The following is a 22,156-nucleotide window of genomic DNA, read 5'->3' on the forward strand; positions in this document are numbered from 1 at the left end:
TGTAGAACTTCACGCTGAGTATGAACTTGTTGCATTCCCGCAGGTCCAGAATGGGCCTGAGGCCCTGCTTCACTTTGGGGACGAGGAAGTATCGGGAGTAGAAATCTTTGCTTTTGAGTTCCTGAGGGACCTTCTCCACCGCTCCTAGGGCGAGAAGAACCTGGAGCTCCTGGATGAGACGTTGTTCGTGAGAAGGGTCCCTAAAGAGGGATGGGCAAGGGGGATGGGAGGGTGGGGAAGAGCAGAATTGAATAGACTATCCTGCCTCTTCCGTGCGGAGCACCCATCGGTCTGATGTAATAAAGAAAGAGACCATGCACGGTAGAAGCGGGATAGACAGTTCAGGAAAGGAGGGGAGGCAACCAGGTTGTGGACAGCAGTGCAGTGTTTGAGGAAGGCCGTGTCCTGGTACAGCACTCTTATAGCAGCAAGCACTCCAACCACAGGGACCTGATCTGGATTGCAGCATCTTGTGGTACTGTGAAGTCTTGGCTACATGGCAACGTGTTCACTTAATAGCCTGAAGGTGCGCACCTTCAAAAGGGGTGCTTAGGGCCCGAAGGGGGTTTGGATTGCTCTTGGCCCTGCTCAGATGGAGGACATGATGGCTTGCATCATTGTATCTACTTTTCCTACGAGAGAAGTCCTGTCTGATCCTAGGAGGAAAAGACCGCTGCTGAGCGGCTTGTGGTTCAAAGGGCTTCCTTTGGGTCGCCGGAGCTTGCATGCCGAGGGACTTTATTGTGTTCCGGGAGTCCTTTAGGCTATGCAGCCTGGAGTTCGTTCGCTCGGCAAATAGGCCCTGGCCATCAAAGGGAAGGTCCTGCAGGGTCTGCTGGACCTCCGGGGGAAGACCAGAGGACTGGAGCCAAGCACTGCGCCTCATCGCAATCCCGGACGCCAGAGTACGTGCCATAGAGTCTGCGGCATCGAGGGAGCCCTGGAGAGAAGTCCGGGCAACAGCTTTACCCTCTTCCGCAATGGTCCCCAACTCCGCTTGCGACTCAGAGGGGAGGCGCTCCTTCAATTTTAGGATCGAGGACCATGAGTTGTAGTTGTATCTACTCAGGACCACAAGCTGGTATGTGATCCTGAGAGAGAGAGAGACCCCCTGTGGAATAAATTTTCCTTCCAAACAAGTCAAGCCGTTTAGCCTCCCTTGATTTGGGTGCGGGAGCCTGCTGACCTTGCCTCTCTTTTTCATTCACCGCCTCCACCACGAGAGAGCATGGGAGAGGATGGGTGAAGAGATACTCGTAACCCTTAGTGGGAACAAAGTATTTACGTTCGGCCCCCTTGGCCGTTGGGGGGATGGAGGCAGGTGTTTGCCAAATGGTTTTGGCATTGGATCGGATAGTTTTTCTAATGGGTAAGGCTACCCTAGAGTGGCCCTCTGGTGCCAAGGTGTCCACCATTGGGTCCTCCCGTTCTACCTCTTCCTTCACCTGAAGATTCATATTCAGGGCTACTTGTCGGAGGAGTTCCTGCAGGGCCCTGTAATCCATGGGAGGTGGCCCAGATGCTGAGGTGCCTGCCACTGCCTCATCAGGGGATGGTGAGGAGGAACTAACTGGTAGGACCAGTTCTGTGGTGGCCCCTTGATCTGTAGGGACCGGGTCGTCACGGGCACTGGGTGTAGCCTTGGCAAGCCAACATGGTGCTGGGTCCAGGTTTTGCGGAGGATACTTGGGTGGGCAGCTGAGAGTTGCCTCTGGGAGGTGAGATCCCGAACAGGAGGACCGGGGGGGGGGGTGCAGTGGAATACCTGGTGGGGTGCCCTGGGCCTGATGGTATGCCCAAGGAGTCCAGAACTGCCATTGGGGCACCAAAATGTCTTGCCTTAGGCTCCCTTGCCTTTTGAATGGCATGCACGCTGAGGTTGGTGCTTAGAACAGTGCTGTGAGGTCACAGAGCGGGACCTGGACCTCGAGCGGGACCATGACTTATCTGCCAACGACTACCTTGAACGGGAGCGGCTCCAAGGGTCGGGACTATGGGACCAGTGCCGCCAGTCGGATTGGTGCCGCGAGTCAGACTGGCGCGGGGCATAGGCACGGTGCTGGGACTCAGAGCGGCGCGGCAATCCAGGTCAGGGGGCAGACGGACCCAACATGGCAGGCTTGCCTCTAGACCATGCCATGCTCCCAAGGAGTGGAGGCTTATCCCTCATATGGGAGGCTTACGTGCCGTCATTTCGATGAGCCCCCTAGTGGCTTCAAAAGTGTCCAGGGTGGAAGGCATCATAACTTCCCCCACATGCAGCCGTGGTGAGTCCAGGAGAGCAGGGCTTCCAGGAGAGACAGGGACCTGCGATGGCTCTGCGCGGCCCGAGGGTCTGCCAGCCATAGGCCAGTCCCCTGTCCGTCCCCTTCCATGGGTGCAGTAGCTGTAGCAACCTGCTGGGGGGATTTCCCCTTGGTCTGTTTCTTGAGGGCAGCTGGGGAATGAGAGTGGTGCCAGGGAGAACGTTTCTGGGGCCCGGGGGACCTGCGGCTCCTGGGCTGGCGTGCAGAGTCCTTTCTCGGCACCGCAGACAGTTCCACAGGAGGATTGGTCTGCACCGAGGCGCTTGGGGCTGGGTCCTGCTGCAAAAGGAGGACTGACTCCATGAGGAGTTGCTTTAAGCGTATGTCCCTCTCCTTCCTGGTGCTAGGTTTGAAAGTTGCAGATCTTGCACTTGTCCGATTGATGGGCTTCTCTCAGACACCAGAGGCAGGAGCCATGGGGGTCGCCCATAGGCATCGGTTTAGCGCGGGGACTACAGGGTTTGAAGCCCTGAGACGGCATGCCTCGAGGCCCTGTGGGGCGCGTGTTGGAGGGGGAGTCCCCCACAACCTGCTAAGTAGCGAGAAACAACTAACGAAGAACTATTAACTAACAATGGGTAACTATATACAGAGATTAACAGAAGAGCTAGGGATTAGTGGGACACTTGCACGCAAGAGACCACTGTTCCAACAATGGCGGTAAGAAGGAACTGAAAAGGGGTTGGGTCGGCAGGGTGGTATATAGAGCGCCATACCGGTGCCACTCCAGGGGGCTCCACAGCCGGCCCGACGGGTAGCTGCTAGGGAAAAGTGTGTTGGCGTGCGCACACACCTAACTGGAATTGATATGAGCAAGCACTTGAAGAACAAACAAAACTCCCCATACAGCTAGGGAAAACTAGCACTTAACTCTGAGCAGCTATTCTCCCCATCCTATGTACTTAGCCTGAGCAACAAGGTGATTGTGGAAGAGTTTACTCACTGCTGGGACACCCCCGATGGCTGGGTGTGGCATAGTGGGCTCACTTCATCTAACACTCCCTGCCGACAGCTGATCTGGCCCTACCATGGTCTGTCTCCTTCACATGGCTCAGCTGGGCTTTAGTCCCAACCCTTCCAGAGTAATAGCTTCCTACGTACTGGGCCAGCCTTCCTAGTTCTCCTTCCAGTGCCTCAGTCTTGTTTGCTGCCCTCGAGCCTGGGCCCAGTGGTCTATGCACCTTTTTATCAGGGCTTCCAGCTATCCAGATCCGTGTTTCAGGGCCTTCACACCACCTTATCAGTGTCTGGTGGACCCTCTAAACTAGGTTCCAGTCCAGTGCCAGGGACCTAGGACAGGGGAAGTGGAGGATTTGTCCTGCTATTGTGGGGAACTTTCCTGGCTTATACACTACCCTGGTGGAATTAGCTAGCAAAAGGATCTGAGTCCTTGCTCCCACTCCCTTCCCCAGAGGTCTGTCTCACCTCAAGGGCTCCCCTTCCACACTCCTGTGTGGCAGAGTCCTTGTAACCCCAACAAGGCTGGCCCAGGATTCCTGGGGGCTCAACCCCCAACCTTGTTGTGGTCACTTAGGGCAGGGTACAGGCTGTCCCCACTCCGGGGTGCTCTCCCCCCACTGGACACTTCCCTGACCCACTGATCATTACATACCGTTTAAAGCCAATACAATTTAGTAAACAGCAACCAGTTTAAAAAAAAATAGGGAAAAAATGGGAAAGGAAAATCCATCCCCCCGCTCTGTGTCATGGGGACACCACAAACAGCATCTCTGGAATGTAAGGGTCATTCACAGTCTGTTCCTCACCTGTCCCAGGCCCTGGCTGTGCTGCAGGGTGCAGTGAGTCAGACACTCGCTCTGGCAGTGGCCTCAGGTGCTAGGTGGCAGGGCCCTTCTTCCCCCATCAATCCCCCCTCCTAGTCTGGCCTGCAAGACCTCCTGGCTAGGGGAGTCTCCCTGCCCAGGGTCCCCCTCGCTCTCCCCAGCTGCTCACTACACTTGGGTCCAGACTGCTCCCGTCCCAGCTCCACGGCTGCTCTCCCTCGGCTGCTCCTGTGGCCCCTGGTTCTGGCTCTTCCCGCTGCAGCTCTGCTCCCAGCATGGATCTGCTCCCTGGGCTGCTCCGGCTCCTGCTCTCTCCTTAGCTCGGCCCCTCTGACCAGGCAGCTCCAGCTCACAGGGAGTACGGGGACCCCACACTCCTGACTCTCTCATTGGCCTGCCTGCCTCTCAGTCAGGCTGACCTGGAGCGTGGTCTCAGAATCTTGATTTCCCATCAGCCCTTCCTCTTTCTTTTGGTACTTGGAGAGGGCCAGCCAAAAAGTCCACTAAGTTTCAGTAAGGGGCCAACAGTCCCCTTACACAGGCAGTCCAGGGTCACCTCATTAGACCCCTTGCTGCCACCTCCCTGGTCTTCTTCCTACCAAGCCTTTCCCTGGACTTTCTCCTTGACCTGCAAGATCCTTCCTGTTCCCTACAGGTCTCTTCACTCCCTCCTACAGACAGTGACTGTAGTTTCTCCTTCCAGGCCCCTTCTGCTCTAAAATTCCTGTATATGCCACCACCCATCCCCTCCCAAGCTGAGTTTCCTCATTAATTAGGCCTAACACACCCTCCAGGACAGGTGCAACCAGGTGAGCTAAATGACCAACTCCTCTTAACCCTTTGTTCACCTTCATCCATGGTACTGAGGTGACAAGCCAAGGACTGAACATTTCTATGGATAAGAACATCCAGAATAAGAATACACACACACACACATATATATTTTGGAAGGGACATAAACCTTCATTCTTCAGGACATAAACCAGCCACTACCTAAACTAGTGGTCAGGAAGGGGGAAGTTATCCCATAAATACATACCACCTGGATTCTTGCACTTTCCGCTGACCCAGCTGGCACAGGCCACTCTTAGCATGTGGGTACTGAAATAAATGCATCAGTGCTTTGATGCAGTCTAGCAACCACCATCTTCCCACATTCCTCCTCCTCACATCTCTGCTCTACATTCCTCCTCTGAATTGCTAGCGTTAGAATGACCACCTCTTGACTCAAAAAGAGACAAGTTGATCTGGAGTGACTAAGACTATGGAGTGATTTCATAAGTGGGGTTTCACAGCATAAATGAACTTTGAGGAATAGGAAGGCTGGCCCAGCGGGTAGTGTTAAAATATAGCTATGCAGGCCTGCCTGTAAAGGCCTATACTTTAAGAACTTAAGTGTATTTTTATCATTTAGCTAGTTATAGAGGTATAAAAAAAAGAATCCAAATCACAAGTCCTTCTGTGTATGGGCCTTCTCTCACTAGGATAGTCTGAGGCCTTGTTCTTAGGCTAAGGCCTTTGGCTAAGCAGCAGGGGCAGCCAAAAGCTGGGAAGTATACTGTCACATCCTCACATTCCAAACCAGTCACACTGAAATAAGGTGGTATTGTGCTGTTATGATCTTGTCCCGATAGCGCCTATCACCACCAGATAAAGAAACAGATGTTAAGATGGTTAAAAAAAAACAGCTTAGATTGATAACATCGTATCCTGCAAGAAATCACTTATCGATAATTGTGACACCCTCATTTCTGTATTATTTTTATGGCCCCCACTTTTCTATTGTTAATCTGTCTGGTTCTCTAATTGTTTCTGTCTGCTGTATAATTAATTTTGCGAGGTGTAAGTTAATTAGGGTAGTGGGATATAGTTGGTTAGAGAACTATGTTACAATATGTTAGGATTGGTTTAGATAGATTTCAGTAAAATGACTGGTTAAGGTATAGCTGAGAATATTACTATATAAACGGGGGTCAAACAAGCAGTAGGTAGGGAAATGGGAATCATACTTGCCGGAAATTAACCCCCAATAAACATTGCATTGTCTGCACTTTGGACTTCTGGTCTTTTGCTGCTTGCTGTCTGCATGACAAGAACCAGGGAAGTGGGAGGGTGGAAGGAAAGCCCTCAAACAGGTAGGATGCTAGAGTAGGACTTGAGGGACTGGCGTTTGGTTCCCTGCTCTAACGCTGACCTGTGTGACTTTCAGCAAGTCACTTAGTGTGTGCCTCAGTTTCCCCATTTATTATATGTGGATAATAGCACTGCCCTACCTCCCAGAGGTGGTGTGAAGATGAGTACATTATAGATTGTGAAGTGTTCAGATGCTATAGGGATGGGGGCCAGAAAAGTATTTAAGACAGAAGTGATTTTATAATGATCATAGATAAACTGAGACACAACATGTGAAATGGGGTAGCTTTGAAAACAAGTTCTCTCCTCCCTTCCTCAATCACATGCTGTAATTAACATTGCCCACCTTAACATCTGGTTTCTCAGACAGTACCGTTTATAAACAGATCTCAAATTAGTACCTTATTTGTTGAAAACAGCCTCTTTATTATAAGAGTGATCTGTAGCATACAAAAGAAAAATATTAGTATGTACACAATTTTTTTTCCTTCTAAAAATGAAATCCACACAGAAATCAGTAAAAAGAGAAGGCCATTTTTTGTGTTGCATATTGTTGACAGGTATGACATTTCCAGATCAGGGGAATTCAAACACACACATCACACAAAAGAATCAACACTTCCAGATACAAGATACAATGAGCACAAGACAGAATGATGCAGTTCAGACAGACGTGCAAAATTATTGGCTTGATTCTCCATTACAAACTCAGGTCTCTTTGAGGTCAGAATCCAGCCTGGAAAAGCACAATTCCTCCAGGTAACATTAGAATGATTTGCTTACTGGCTACCAGAGGGAATACATTTCAGTCCATTTCCTTCCATGGCACTGCGTTTAAAGGCACATTTACAAAGTGCTTGGCATAAACTGATCTTAGATCCAGCTGTATGGATCGTGGTTTAAGACACATGTTGGCAATTTTATCCCGAAAGGCATCATGGCACCAGACAAACAAGACATGCAACCTTGCCAAGAGTGAAAAATATGGATCTCACTCCGCAGACTTCTAGAATTAAACATAGAAGAAGGCTGGAATGAAAGGAACACTTATGCACAGAACCCAAAATTCACTCTACACAAAACAAAGGGGAAGGTTTACAAAGCCTGCTGTGAAGAGACTTTTTTTGGAATTTTTAAATAAAATAAGCCAGTGACAAAGTTATTTGGATTTAAATGCCATTCAGAGACCCAAATACAATACAACAGCATCAGGAGGAGAAAGCTAACTGATGTCCAAAAGGGAAACCGACCACTTAACTTTAATGGTAAATGCAAAAAATGAGACACAGGACCAATGGTGAAAAATTCTCCACATGGCAACTAGTTAGTGTTGTAGGTTTTTCAAAACCTATGTTAATAATATGGAGTTTTATGTTGATAATGGGCCAGAACATCAGCTGGTCTAAATCAACACAACAGTGATCCCAGGTGCTGTAAATAGCACAGCTTCAGTGAAGACCTGGACAAGTGCGTCAGAGTACAAAGCTGTCTTCTTGCAACTGTTGTGAAATATACCAGAGGAGGAGGAAGACACACCAAGTGATCATTTGTAAAGTACTAGGGGGGGCATTATTTAGACCTGTGAAACCAAAACAGTAGCCCTTTGCCTTCCAAAAATGAGAGGAAGCGGGTCCAAATGTTGCCCAAGTGTAATTAAAAAACTCCCCTCCTGTGTTTTTAGCCAAACCTCAAACCAACAGCAGTGTTTATATGGTTAAAAAAAAAAAAAAAAATCGTCCAAACCCAAAACATTGCAGCAATTGTGCTAGAGCAGTTTCTTGTGACATTTGACCTAGGAAAAGGAGGAGTCCGGTTATGCAAGCACTAGCAGTTGCAAATGGCTAAGAGGCAAACTATTTTCTCCCCCGGCCCCTCCCACACTGCTAACTGCAAGCTGAACAGGAAGTGCAGAATGAAGGCCGAGCTCAGCATTTTTAACAGCCCCCATGGCAGTCCCCAAAACCGAGCACACAACAGGCACTGACCAAAGCGCCAACTCAGCCTGAATCTAATTGCACAGAGGGGGATTGGAACCTTGAATGCTTTGGGCCTGGTTCCATCAGCGTCATGTAGCAATTTTATCCCAGTGCAAGCACGGACCCAGCGGTATTTCACACCCACTTGTTACTGCAGTGAACCTCGAACCTCACACCAGATGCAAAATGTAGGCCTTTGGTCTGCTCTGAAGGATTTTGCAGCATTAAAGAGACAAGCTGCTTCAAGGAATCTTCTACTGACATGACATAACCCAGAGTATTCAGGGTTCAGACACTGGGTGTCTCAGGTTTAACATGAATGATCTGTAGCCAAGAGTTTTCAACAGTGACTCAGGATTTTGGGTGCTTCAACTTTTGGGTACCCTTAAAAGGGGCCTGATTTCCAGGAATTGCTGAGCACCTGCCCTTTGAAAATCCAGTCACATTGGAGGAGTCTCAGGCTGGGCTCCCCCCAGAATCACTACTGAAACCCAGGGCCCTCGGGTTTAGCTGACCTGTGGCTCATTCCCAGCTGCAGCAGCTCCTCCACGTCCCTTCCGCACACCCAGCTCCTTCCTGCATTCACTTCCCAGACCTCAGACACCGCAGGAGAAAAACTATCCCCCCACCCCGTGCTCCACTCCAAATCTGCAAGAATCCACATCTGTCTCACAAAGCCTTGTGCTTCAGTCCCATGGCACAAGAAGAGCCCAGCCTTTGCATATGGGATATCAGAGTTCTCCTGCCCAGAAAACGTGGCTGTCACCTTTAACCGATGTGCTTTTCTTTTACCCCTGACGAGACTGGGATGCTTTCGGTGGGGTATCATTTCAATGCTCACATTAACATGGTGACTCTGCAGTAGAGTGAGAAACGGACAGGCACCCCAGGGAAGGTTCTAAAGCCTCCTGGTTTGAAACAGGATCATGCCCTGTATTTTTTGCGTTTTCTCAAATCACTAGCAACCCCCACCTCCGCTCCATTCAGCGCTTGGAGCCAGATTCACCGCTGTCCTGCGCCTTTGTGCTGTGGCTCCTGTTAGTGCAAAGTGGTACAAGAGGCTAACTGGGTCAGAACGGCACTGGGAAAGAGCAGAGCTGACCACAGATGTGGCTTGGAAGCAGAAAGGGCAGTGCCATCGCACTGGGAGAATGGCTGGAGCCAGGACACCGGCTGGCAGAGCTAGAAATCAGACCAGGACCCAGATGGAGCGAAAGCATTTATGAAGTCCCTGTAGCAGACCCCCTTCCAACACTGAGATGAGGACAGAGCCCAACACTTGGCTCCAAGCCCCAGCTGGAGAACTCCTAGAGTCACTGACCGACCTAGCCCTAAGGGCATGGCTACACTGGAAACCTCGAAGTGCTCCCGCAGCAGCGCTTTGAAGTGCGAGCGTGGTTGCGCGCTCCTGGTAATCCACCTCCACGAGGGTTTGGCTCCCAGTGCTCAGAGCCTGTCTACACTAGCGCTTTAAAGTGCTCAGACTTGCTGCACTCGGGGGGGGGGGTTTCACCCCCCTGAGCCAGCAAGTTAGAGCGCTATAAGAGGTCAGTGTAGCCAAGCCCTAAGGCAGCGGCACACGCTCCAGAAATACGCGAATCGTGGGACTGCACATGCTACAAGCCAGAGGAAAGTTAGACAAGTTGTCAGTTGGGCCTAGCTAACCCACTGGTGCTTCCACCCCTGCCATATCTAAAAGTCTGCTGTATCAGCGTCTTCGTCACCACCGATCCAGCCCTCCCAACATGCAGGCTGTCCCTGACAAGAGCCAAAGCTTTGCATGCCATTTGGGTGCAAACGCAGCCAGCCCTGGCAAAGCGGCCGGCCTGCTTCCACTAAGTGCTGCAGCTTTCCCAGCCAAGCCTAAAAATAATTGGAGCCTATTTTTTTTCCCGTCCCCAAACCGAATCTCCCCCACCTCACACTGTTGCTGCCAAACAGGTTCTGAAACCAGCCAAGCCACTTGGTAACACACGGAAATAAACTCTATCTTTCTACCTTACCATCCGTGAACAAACTCTGCCCCACAGGAAAGTCTGCCTACGCCTCCCCTCCTGCTGCCACTGGATCAGCAACATCCACGCTTAACAACACTGCAATGCCAGGAGGGCCCGAAGGAACGGAGGACAAGCCCACCTGGAAATCCCCAAGGGAAACCGGAGATGAACACTTTGACCCCTTAGGCACTGACAGTCTCACCCTCCAAGCAGTCTGATTGCTGATCAGTTTGGAAACCGGACTGGCATTGACAAGTGCTCAAAACCAACAGACGGGGACTAGTGCTTTTTCCCCAAAGGAGCGCAGGGGAATCCAATTGAAATTCAATGGGATCTGGGCGCCTGAAACCTTTTGGAAATTAAAGACACGAAGATCAAAATGCCAGCCTCACCCCAACCGCACCATGGGCTCAGCTGCCAACCCCCGGGGGAAGAATGCAAAGTTTTTTTGGCACCAGTGCTGGTAACACTGGCTAAGCAGTTTAGATCTATAGCTTATGGCCGTTTACCCTGTCTAGGCAGTGCAGGGGAATGAACTACCATCCAGGGTCAATCCACGAGCAGGAACACCTGGTTCCCTGGGGGGGGGAGGGGGGGGGTTGAGAAGGAGACAAGCAAATGGTCGTGGTACAATCCCCGGAAAACCCTCGCTGCCATAGGAGAGAGATTTCCAAGGGCACATGCATGATGGAGACTGGGGAGCCCAGGAGCACGTGCTATGCTTGTGCAGCTGAGGTGTGTGGCTGGCAGGTCTGTATAGCTTAAGATTCTCAATACTCCTGGGTGATGTCCCTCCTCCCCCAGATTTCCCAAGCACACAAAGCCACTGCCAGCCACCAAGGGTTTGTCTAGATGGGGAAACTGACTTATTCCACTTTCACACTCTCAGCTTGCTTCCCGCTCTCCAAACAGCACTGCGGTAAGCAAGGCTACAGTTTCCAGTCAGCACCCAATTCCCAGTGAAATTCAACAGGAGTTCAGAGACTAAATTCACACTGTCCCTTTAAACACCCCACCCTGAAAGGTTTTTTTCCCACACTGAAAGGGTGTCTCCACCCACGCTAGATTGAACAGAGCAGATTTAAAAGGGGGTTGGGGATTAACAAGCGACACTGTCCTTTAACAATCACCCACTAGAGCTCTTCCCCACTAGGGAAATAAAGCACTTACAGGAAAGTGTGCAGTGCTGGGGTTTTAAGGCTAAGATTTTCAAAAATGAAGCAAGAGATTTAGATGTCCCGCTCTTAGTTAAAGTTAACAGGGCTGGTGTATCTAAACCCCTTTGGCTCAAGTCCAAACCAAGACACAGGCTGAGTCGTTCAAAACAGCCTATCTGTACTGAATGGATAAGGCAAAGCAGTTTGGACTCCTGGCATGTCACCACACACAACTTGAAATAGACCAACCATCAGCCTCAGAAAGGCAAGGAGCTTGTTCCCTCCAACAGAGGCACAGCCAGTGAGGAAACCTGCTGCAGTCAATTACTGATCCTTTGTATTAATACCCCAGCGTGCCTTCTTCACAGCTGAACAAAGATTCTTGTGGGGGAAGTCACCCATTTCCTGCACCAGCAACTCACTTGTCCAGCCATCAAGAAAAATATCCCATCAACAGAAAGGGTGATACTTACAAACCTAACGTACAAACCCCTCCAAAAAGCGGGCCAAGTTCCTGGGGCAGGAAGGGATTTTTAGGCCCGGTGAGATGTCCTGAGCCGATAGGCCCAGACAGGAGGCTTCTTTCTTAGTGAAGTGTCGGCAGCAAAGCAATCTTCCCAGCTTCGCTTCACTGAACACCTCATGCCTACCTCTCCTGGACTGAATTAGCTATGGACCAGAGGTGAGGCCAGTTTTGAAATCAGACTCACCCAGCTGAATTGCAAAAGGTCTTAAAGCTGCTACACACTCAGTTCACCCAGAAACGCAGGTGGGGTTATGTCGGAATCGCTAGACCCCTTCCCTGCCCTACTCCTGCACAGGTTTGAAAATGGAACGACCCACCAGCGGATATAGCCAAGACACTTCAATAGTCTATCGAATGGGGAATGGACCAACGCCGCGCAGCCCTTCCCGCCCTGCGCGGGAGACCGGACGAATCCCTCTCCTCAAGGGGAGGCGACATTCAGAGACAGGAGAGTTTCCCCACTCAGGACTAGCGAGGTGCTGCGGGACCCTGATGTGCTGCACTGATGGGCACATGCAGGCAGGTTCTGGCCCTGCACTCCGTGAAGCCTGGCCCGACGGGACGCTTCACCCCGGGGGAAAGAGACAGAGCTCTGGGGCAGGAACGCTGCAGAGCACGCTCGCCATCAGGACAGCTCTCAGAGGCCTAGGAGCGCGGAGGGGTGGGCAAGATGACCTCAGAGCAACACTGGCTCGGCGAGGTGGCATGGCTGCTCTTCCCCTCATTTACATCAGTGCCAACTGAAACCAATGGTGTCGTGCCCGCACAGGTACAGCAGAACCACACTGGGAGGCTTCCGCCACCCGGGGGGAGGAGGGGGTGTCAGTGCCCACAAAGAACACACAAAGCAACGTAACCAGAGGAGCCCCAGCACCGAAGGGCCTAGGCTGGAATGGCTGCAGAAGAGGGACTAGACAGGACTTCTGATGCAGCAAGCTGGGATCCCACTGGTATAAATTAACACAGAATAACTTAGAGAGGCTCCTAGCCCAGAGGAGAGCCAGCGTGCTGGGCACAGGGCATGCCCCTAGATGGATCGGTCCATTGCTCCCTGTGCACCGGCGAAGACGGCACTCAGCCCTGCTCCAGGCTCTCCACTGGTGCCTGCACAGCGGAGTAGGAGGTAGGGCCGTGCGAGAACTGGCGGGTGAAGAAGGAGGCCGTCCGCTTGGGTTTCACACGCTTGATCTCTTTACCTGGAGCCCAGGGAGCAGGGTAAGAAGGTGGGGAGGAGAGATACGGGCACAAGTCAGCCCTGGATTCACCCACTGGACTCCACGGGGCCACAGCTTAATGGTGGGAGCTGAAAATGGCTAACAAAATGACTGCTTCCCCTGAGACACAGCTCCTGAGAGTCACAGCAGAGTTTAAGGCAGGATATGGGGGTTCTATCCTCAACTCTGGGGATGGGGGAGCTGGGAGCCAGGATGCCTGGGTTCTCTCCCTGGCTCTGGAGGGGAGTGGAGTCTAGTGGGTTACAGTAGCAGGGGCTGGGAGCCAGGACCCCTGGGTTCTCTCTCAGGCTCTGCCACTTACTCACCCACCTGATTGGTGCCCCCGGTAATGGGGTGATAGTGGAGCTATGAGACTCCACTGGGGGTGACTCTAGAGCAGAGGTGGACAAACTACATGTGGCCCACGGGACCGTCCTGCCCAGCCCCTGAGCTCCTGGCCCAGGAAGCTAGTCCCTGGACTCTCCCCCACTGCTCCCCTCCCCGACAGCCTCACCTCGCCATGCCGCTGGCGCAGTGCTCCGGGCGCCGGGGCTGTGAGCTCCTGGGGCAGCGCAGCTGCAGAGCCCGGCCTGACCCAGTGCTCTGTGCTGCACGGCGCAGCTGCCTGTCCTGGTGCAGCTGCGCCGCCAGCCAGCGGTGCTCCAGGCAGCGCGGTCAGGGGGCAGGATAGAGGGCAGGGGAGTTGGTGGGGTGGTCAGGGGCATGGATAGGGGTTGGGGTGGTCAGAGGGCGGGGAACAGGGAGATTGAATGGGGTCAGAGGTCCCAGGGGGGCAGTCAGGAAGGAGAGGAGGGGTTGGATTGGGCAGCAGAAGGTGGTCAGGGGACAGGGAGCGAGGGAGTGGGTGGATGGGGCAGGGGTCGGGGGGCAGTCAGGAAGGGGAGGGGGGTTGGATGGGGTGGTGGGGGGCAGTTAGGGGCGGAGGGTCCGGTCAGGGGACTGAGAGCTGGGGGGGGTGGATGGGGCAAGGGTCCCCGGGGGGCCGTCAGGGAACCGGGGGGTTGGATGTGGCAGGAGTCCTGGGGGGACCATCTGGGGTGAGAAGCGGGGTGGGGGGAAGTGTCAGGCCATGCCTGGCTGTTTCGGGAGGCAAAGCCTCCCCTAACCGGCCCTCCATACAATTTCAGACACCTGATCTGGCCCTCAGGCCAAAAAGCTTGCCCGCCCCTGCTCTAGAGTGGGAGAGAGATACAGGAGGTTCCAGCGGACTGGCAGAGGGCAGGGAAGCCCCAGTGGTGGCTCCAAGCTGGGTGCCGCAACAAGGGACAACCCCCCTGCCCCTCCCCGCTTACCATCCTCAACGTAGTCTATGGTGGCGAGGTGCTGGATGCGGCTGCAGACCACGCTGCTCTGCCGCCGCAGCTTGGGGCGCTGCTTGCTGGCCAGAGGAGGCAGCATGGGGCTCTGGAGGCTGCTGTTCTCCGGGGCCGACAGCTCCGCCGCTGTGCTCAGCTCCAGGCAGTACTCGATAAGGCCGCTCATCAGCTCTGCCTGCAGGGAGCAGAGGCTGTCGGTCAGCTGGGCCTTCCCCACCAGGGCGCAGCGGGGACTGGCTGGCTCAGGGAAGTGGGGAATGGGACAGGAGGCCGTTCCTCTAGAGGGGGCTCCAGGTCTGATCCGGCCCCATGCAGGGGAGACTGGCTGGCTCAGGGAATGGGGCCTGGGGACTTTCCCTTCTAACCCAGCCCCAGGAAGAGCCTGTTCCCAGTCTGGTGGCTGTTTGTTGGCCTTTGAAACAAATCCAGGCTCCAGTAGGGGAAGACGGCCAGTGCTGTGATGGGAGCATTGCTCTGAGCACGGACTATACCCCCTGCCGCTTGCTGGCTGCCTCGGTGAGGCGGCCAGATGCTGGATGGGGCCCAGAGACCAAAAACACCCCAGAGATCCCAGTCACCTGCTTGGAGTAAATCTTCAGCAGCTTGTTGACCAGGGTCCCTTCGTTTTCCCCATCGAACTCCAGCCAGAGAATGTGCTCCTCCTCCTCATCGGGGTACGTGTGGTCCCACGAGAGCTCCTGGAACCGCAGGCCCAGCAAGACATGCTGCCATAGAAAGAGGGATGGAGCATGGGACCTTTCTCTCCCAGGGAGTGCCAGCTACAATCCAGCCCCAGGGCAGGGGAGGGTACTGGCTGGCTGGCTGGCTGGCTTGCGGGGTAGGGAATGGGACATGGGGTCTTTCCCTTCTAGGGGGCACTGTCTGTGATCCGGCCCCATAGCAGGGGGACTGACTGGCTCAGCATTATGGAAAACAGAGCATACATGTGGGCAGTATTAGGAGGCACTAGAGTGTGTGGGGAGCAGCACAGGGGGCTCTGGGCGGTACAGGAAGGATCTGGGCAGCACTAGAAGGCACTGTAGGGAATAAGGGGATCCAGAGGCAGCCCCCAGCCATGACCCCAAAAGAGCAATATATGTCCCCGTGCACAGCTCTCATGCACCCCCCCGCCACTGGATCCCCTGAGCAGCATTACCTTCTCCTTGCTGTCCATGACGTACACACCCTCCAAGCTGATGGCGACCGACACAGCCTTGCGCCCTCCCCGGTGCAGGAAGCCCTGGGCTGGCTTGTCAATCTCCCCATAGAAGAAAGCACAGCTGGAGAGAGAAAGACACATCCGTTGCACCACGGCAGATAGGCCTTGCACGGGGAAGTGCTCGGATTGCACAAGTGCTCACTAACAGAACTGGAAAGGCTTTGGGGTTTGTCCCCCTGGGCACCATATTCCTCCCCCATGTCCCCTGACCCACAGATAGCAAAGATACAGGCGCTATTGCGAGATCTTGTCACACTCCGGCCAGGAAATGGTTCTTGCACAACTAGGTCACCCCCTGAGGGGCCTGGGCAGACCACGAACAGGGGAGACGGTGGAATTAATGGGACTGCTGGGCTGGGATTACCAAATCCCTCCAGCCCACGCCACTGACAGGTGCAGGAGTTACCAGGTTATTCAGCAGCCAAGTGCCCAGACTCACCCATAGTACGGCAGCTGGTGGCACCTCTGCAGATAGGCCCGGTAGTGCTGGCACAGAGCCTCAGGCTCTTCACAGGCTGCCTCCTCCCGCACTGCTTGGTAGGCCTGGAGCAGCCCCTGCTCGTAGGCTGGCTGCTTGGCCCCCCGCTTCCACAGTGCCGTCAGCAGGCTGTGCCCCCGTCGGCACAGGTGAGCAGGCAGGAAGGCCTCCAGATTCTCCCTGCAGGGACAGCACAGCTCTCAGAACAGGGGGGGCAGCAGCCCCCCATGGGGCTAGGACAGCTCCCCCCGCTTCAACACCCCCCACTCCCGGGCTATGACTCCTCCCTCCCCCCTGCAACCCTCTTCACTGAGATTCCACCCTCCCCCATTATGGGAGCCGCCTGATCCAGTTAACCATCCCCCTCCAGGCTATGGCAGCCCCCTTCCTCTCCAGCTCCCCCAGAGATTGTAACTTGTGTGGGACCACCGGTCTGGTGCTTAGCGGGGGCTGGGAGCCAGTACTCCTGGGTGCTATTTCGAGCTCTGCCACCGTCAGGATTCAGAAGCATCACAGCTTACAGAGCATTTACGAGTACATCCCTGGCATCATCTCCTTTCTTGCCAACCCACGTAGGGAGGCTTTCCCCGTTCTGCACACATACAGGCTGGCGGGGGCACACTTGAAACAGCTGCGACTACACGCACCAGGAGAGGTGGGTGTTGCACTGCTACAATGAATAGCACCATTGTTCACAAGCAAGCCCAGTTAAGCTGCCCCATGGACAGAGCATTGCGGGGTGGGACAATGAGCTATTATCCTGGCTCAGGATCCCAGCCAAACTCGCATTCTGGGATCAGCATACCCCCCGCCAGGAGCGTCCAGCTGCAGAGAGTGTGGGGGAAACCCGCCCCATCTTCATTTCCCAGCATGACTCCAAGCATGGGAAAGCACATTCAGCAGTGGGCCTGGGAGCTGGTGCTCCCCAGTTCTATTCCCAGCTCCAGGAAAGGAGTTAGAGGAACAGGGGGCTGGGAGCCAGGATTCCTGGGTTCCATTCCCAGTTCTGGGAGGGAAGTACACAACTAGATTAAGGATGTCAAACATACAGCCTGCAGACCAAGTGTGGCCTGTATGATGTATTTGTCGCTTGCATAACATTCAAGTGGTACAAAATCTGAAGCTTCCCAATGTCATCGGCGTGTGACTAATAGTCACCGCATTTGCGGAGTCTGCCAAGAGCTTGACACAATAGCTCAGAGATGGAGTGGGGGGAATGCCCTGAGTGCAAGCAACACAGTGAGGCCTGCCTGAGTCGGCAGAGAGCCTGAACTAATTGCTTTGGGTGGGGGAGGGAAAACTGCCCTGAATGTAACTGACACACCTGAGTCTCTAATGATACTTTAAGGGGTCCACTCCCCATGACACAAACTATTCTCACTGGCAGTCAAGCTCTCAGAGGACAAGTGTCAGATTATTCCACAGCTGATCATTTTAGCAGATGGAAAGGGAGGGGGGTGGGGAGCAACTGTCGTAGGGAAGGGAGAGTGGAGAGAAAGAGAAAGGAAGGTGGGAGAATGAAGACCCAAAGTGGGAAAACAACAATCAGACCACAGCTTTGCTCCTGGACTGATACTGAACGCAGGAACAGAAGAGTAGCTGGTGGAGTTGAGTGTACAGGCTTTGCAAGCTCTATGGCATTTCTCTGTATAGACGTAACGATAGTTGTTGACTGTTGCATCTGAACATTCCCTGAATTTTCAGGGAATGTTCTAGGCATCAATGGCCAGAACCCAATGGATTTTGGGGGGGGAAATATGGAGGACACATGAAGCCTCTGCCATTTGATTCACACAGCCAGAGTCAAGCACTTGTGCAATTGTGTATAAATCAAACAAGTAGTCGATGGCGCTATTAACGCCTCCAGCATAACATCACCCCCGCTTCTCCCTGCTCATCCTCCCAAGAGTAACACATTGACGCCCCGAATGACTGATTGCCCAGACGAACAGAAAAATGGGGGGATAGGGGGGGGGGAATGGGAGCGTGCACACAACCCCTGGCACAGAGAGGAGAATGGGGAACCCTGATATGGGGGTAGAGGGAATGCGTGGCATACAGAACCCCTGGCATGGGGGAGATTGGGGACAGGGTTTGCGGGGAGTCCCTGAGATGGAAGGTGGCACATAGGGAACAGTGGAGGGATGTACAGAGCCCTTGTGCAATGCACTTGGCCTACGCAAGCTACCAAGCGTACAGCCCCCTAGCAACTGCATAAAGATTGCTCTCCCCTTGCTTCCAGGGCCAGTCCCACACCAAGGCCAGTGAGCGATCTACTGGGCATCCAAGGGGGAGTACATAGGCCTGAGCTTATACCCCGGCCCACAGTTAAAAGCCTGATCCTCCAGATGACCGATACCCCTGCTCTAGACCATGCCCCCCCTTCTTCCCCTGCAACGCCCGCCCCCCCCCCTTACTTCAAGGCACAGGCCGTATGCTGGTCCTGGTCATAGGGACCCAGCTGCAGCCTGCAGACCAGGGCCCCCAGCTGCTCACAATCCTCGACGTCACATGGATAACGTCCCTCCAGAATGTTGAACTTGGCCTCTTCGTAGAGCAGCCGCAGGACGGCCTCGTTTTCGATCTGCGGGCCAAAGGGTGTGATCAAAGCAAAGGCCAGAGAGTGGCTCCAGTTCCACCTCTGGTTCAAGCTGGGCTGTCTAGGAGGTTAATTTCCAGGCCAAAAGGGCTTAGCTGATCCTCTAGTCCGATCTCCCATCTGACACAGGCCATTACATTTCACCCACCTACCCCTGCATTGAGCCCAGTCTCCGATCGATCTCTTCCAGCCTTGATGGGATGGCTTCAAAAGATTGAGACTGCCACTCCCCTTGAGAGTTCGTTGCAGTGGTTAATCACCTGCACTGTTAAAAACCGGTGCCTTATTTCTAGTTGGAACGTGTCTGGCTTCAACTTCCACCCATTGGTTCCTCTTCTGCCTTTCTCTGCTAGGTTCAGAGCCCTGTAGCAGAGCTGGCTGGCAAGCAATTCCATTGCATGGAAAATTGTTAAGTTTCAACATTTGTTTTTGTTCTGATGGGAGAATGAAACCTAAACCCTACAAAATTTCTTATGCTCTCCCCCCACCAGGAAGCACTCACCCGGAATGTGGGGGACCCACGTTCAATACCCTGCTCCCAATTTAAATCTGACAGAGCAAGGACTTGAACCTGGGTTTCTCACATCCCAGGAAAGTGCCCTACCGGCCTGCCTCTCTTGGTGGCCCTCCCGGATCTGGAGAAGTTTCCTGTGCTACATGTGTCAAAAGGGGTTTCTGCAGAGTTTTGGTTTCCACAATCCGGCATTTTCCAAACAAAAATCATATTGACGAATTCCCGACCAGTTCTGTCCTTTTGGCACGTGGGCTTTTCTCCCCACGAAGATATCCCGCACTAACTGATCCTCTCTCAATCTGCTTCGTAATAAAATGAACAGACTGAGCTGCTTCGGTGCATGGCACTGGGAACAGAGTTAAATTAAACCGAATTTACAGCATCTCCACAGGAGTTGAAACCAGCTATAACTTAAATCTGTGGTTAACCAATGTGACTTTCCCCTGTAGATGAGGCCTAAGGAACCAGAGCAGGAGGCAGAGGGACTGATTTCACAGTTCGACACAAAGTCCAGAACACCAGGTTGGTCGTAGCAAGATTTTACAAAAGACTAGAGACAGTCGATGTTTTTGTAGGAGGAATGGTCTTAGGGCCCGGCATTGGGACGCAGGACACCTGAGTTCTGTTCCTGGCTCTACCACCGACTCGTTTGTGTGACCTTGGGCAAGTCACTTCCCTCTCTGTGCTTCCGTTTCCCCATTTGTATAACAGCAAAAATAATCCCCCATCTCTCGGACTGTCTCTCAAAATCTACCCATGCAGTGCCCCACATGATGTGGCCTGGGGGATGGTCTGTGTGGTGCCTGGCACAACAGGGGCCATGATCTGGGCTGCCAGGGAGGGGACACCCGTGCATAGCTACTGCAACAGAAATTGCGAATGACAAGGCTGGAATTTCCCGAGGACCCCATCTCTTGTGGGTTTAGGCTCTTCACTCCCCAGATAATCAGAGGTTAAATAATAAGAAGTTGATGAATATGCAAAAGGCCTTGCCACACAGTCATAGAGGTGAATGACACCAGCAGAGGAGACTCAGACAGGAGCCCACGTGCTCACCTGCAGCTCCCGTCTCTTCGAGAAAAACACATTCCTTCTGAACTGCAGGGAAGGCTCATCTGGGAGACGAAAGAGACTCCAGTAAAGACATGTATGTGGTCCAAAAGAATCTGCTTTACCATTGCCTCCTGGAAACTGGGGAGCCAGCCAGGCCAGATCTGGGAAGAGAACCCCAGAATCCCAGCTACCAATCCTACTAGACTCCCTCCCCCAACTGGGGATAGACTCCCACTCCCTGCTCTAACCCACTAGATGCCCCCCCTCCCCCAGCTGGGACTAGAACCTATGACTCCTAACTCCCAAAGCTTTCACCCACTTGACCACATCCCCCTAGGAGTCCTGGCTCTTTTCACACACACCCAGCTCTAGCCATTGGCTTACACCCCCTCTGTACAACTAAGCCAGACAGTATGAGCTCAGCAATTGGAGGAGGGCATTCCAAGGTCGAGGCGGGGGTGTCAGCAGGCCAGGAAGGAGCGAGGAAGCTTCACACACGCACCCTGCATGATCTCATCCTCCCGGCAATCAGTGAAACGCAAGAGCAGCTCCTGCCACTGGCGGCACACCTTGTATGGCTGGTGCTTCGGCTTCAGCTGCACCTCTAAGACAGAAAGAGAGAGAGTCTCTAACAGAGCATCAGCTACAGCCCAAAGTTGGTATTAATATTACTGTGGAACCCAGGAGTCCTGGCTCCCAGCCGCCACTGCTCTAACCTACTGCACTCCGCTCTCCTCCCAGCCATCAGGACAGAATCACAGTACTATGAATAATGCACACCCCAGAATGGGACCCCAATCTTGGCTGAGACCTCTAGGAACTACTGTCATACTACCAATAACGTACACCCCCTAAAGAGGCCCTGTTGTCACCTGGGTCCTCTCGGCACTACCATCATAGAAATAAAAGACCAGCCCTCCAAGCACCTGCTAAATTCATCACTGCCAGGGTCCAGGGATAGTCAGCATGCAGTGTGGGATGGGAGAACTCAAACACGCCCCCCACCACCTTGTGAATGCTCCCTCTGTCCCCACAGACCTGGGAGAGGGGGCAGAGGAGGGGTAACAGCTGCGCTCCTGACCACTGGAGTCCCAAGCAGGCCATCCACACAGCAGGCTGGGATGCCACAGGGGGAGACGGTGCTGCTAACCAAGGGCAGCAGACGCACAGGTGGCAACAGAGACTGGCAGATGGAAAACCACACCCCAAAACCTCATTGATCTGAAGCATATCCAACTTCCTGAACTGCAGTTCTTCATAGTGCACCAGTCAGCATAGCTAAGGCTGTGTGTCAGTCAGGCTGTGGGAGGGGGGCTCAGTGCTGGGGCAGGGAGTTGGGGTGCAGTGCTTACCTCAGGGGGACTCCCCAGAAGCAGCCAGCAGGTCCCTGCAGTGCCTAGGCAGAGGGGCCAGGGGACTCTGTGTGCTGCCCCTGCCTGCAGGCACCACCCCCACAACTTCCATTGGCTGCGATTCCTGGCCAATGGGAGCTGCAGACTCAGCGTGGAGACCCCTTGGCCTTCCCTCCCCTTAGGAGCTGCAGGGACATGCCGGCTGCTTCCGTGGAGCTGCGCGGAACCGGGTAAGGAGCCTGCCAGCCACCGAACGCCCCCCAGCACCAGCGGGGGTCCACTCCTGGGCTGTGTGCTGCCACCCCTCCCCCCCAGCGGGGGTCCCGGGCCATGCACCGCGGCTCTTTCCCCCCCACACCAAGCACCCATGGCCCGTTCCTCCCCCCGTGAATTTTTGTTTACTGCCCGTGACCTGTCCATGACTTTTACTAAAAATACCCGTGACTAAAACTTAGCCTTAGTTACAGCATCTAGGCACCCAGACAGAGACTGAGCCCCAATGACAGATGCA

General features: G+C 53.7%; 1 protein-coding gene across 5 annotated transcripts in view; it reads right to left on the reverse strand.

Moving 5' to 3' along the window:
- Positions 1–22,156, reverse strand: part of FRMD8 (FERM domain containing 8) — a 51,512-nt gene that overhangs the window by 9,979 nt on the left and 19,377 nt on the right. For 4 of the 5 annotated variants that reach the window (XM_075130438.1, XM_075130439.1, XM_048858404.2 and 1 more), the window contains 8 exons: positions 20,796–20,897; positions 20,297–20,355; positions 18,545–18,711; positions 16,089–16,307; positions 15,587–15,710; positions 15,009–15,155; positions 14,407–14,605; positions 6,626–13,075 (listed from right to left, as the gene is read on the reverse strand). In XM_075130438.1, coding sequence (XP_074986539.1) covers positions 12,954–13,075; positions 14,407–14,605; positions 15,009–15,155; positions 15,587–15,710; positions 16,089–16,307; positions 18,545–18,711; positions 20,297–20,355; positions 20,796–20,897 — 1,139 coding nt within the window. In that variant the 3' untranslated portion in view covers positions 6,626–12,953. Of the gene's footprint in view, positions 1–6,625; positions 13,076–14,406; positions 14,606–15,008; positions 15,156–15,586; positions 15,711–16,088; positions 16,308–18,544; positions 18,712–20,296; positions 20,356–20,795; positions 20,898–22,156 lie in introns of those variants that run through there. The other variant, XM_048858405.2, reaches the window with a different exon arrangement.

The sequence above is a fragment of the Caretta caretta genome, chromosome 7, assembly GCF_965140235.1.
Source record: "Caretta caretta isolate rCarCar2 chromosome 7, rCarCar1.hap1, whole genome shotgun sequence".
NCBI lineage: Eukaryota > Metazoa > Chordata > Testudines > Cheloniidae > Caretta > Caretta caretta.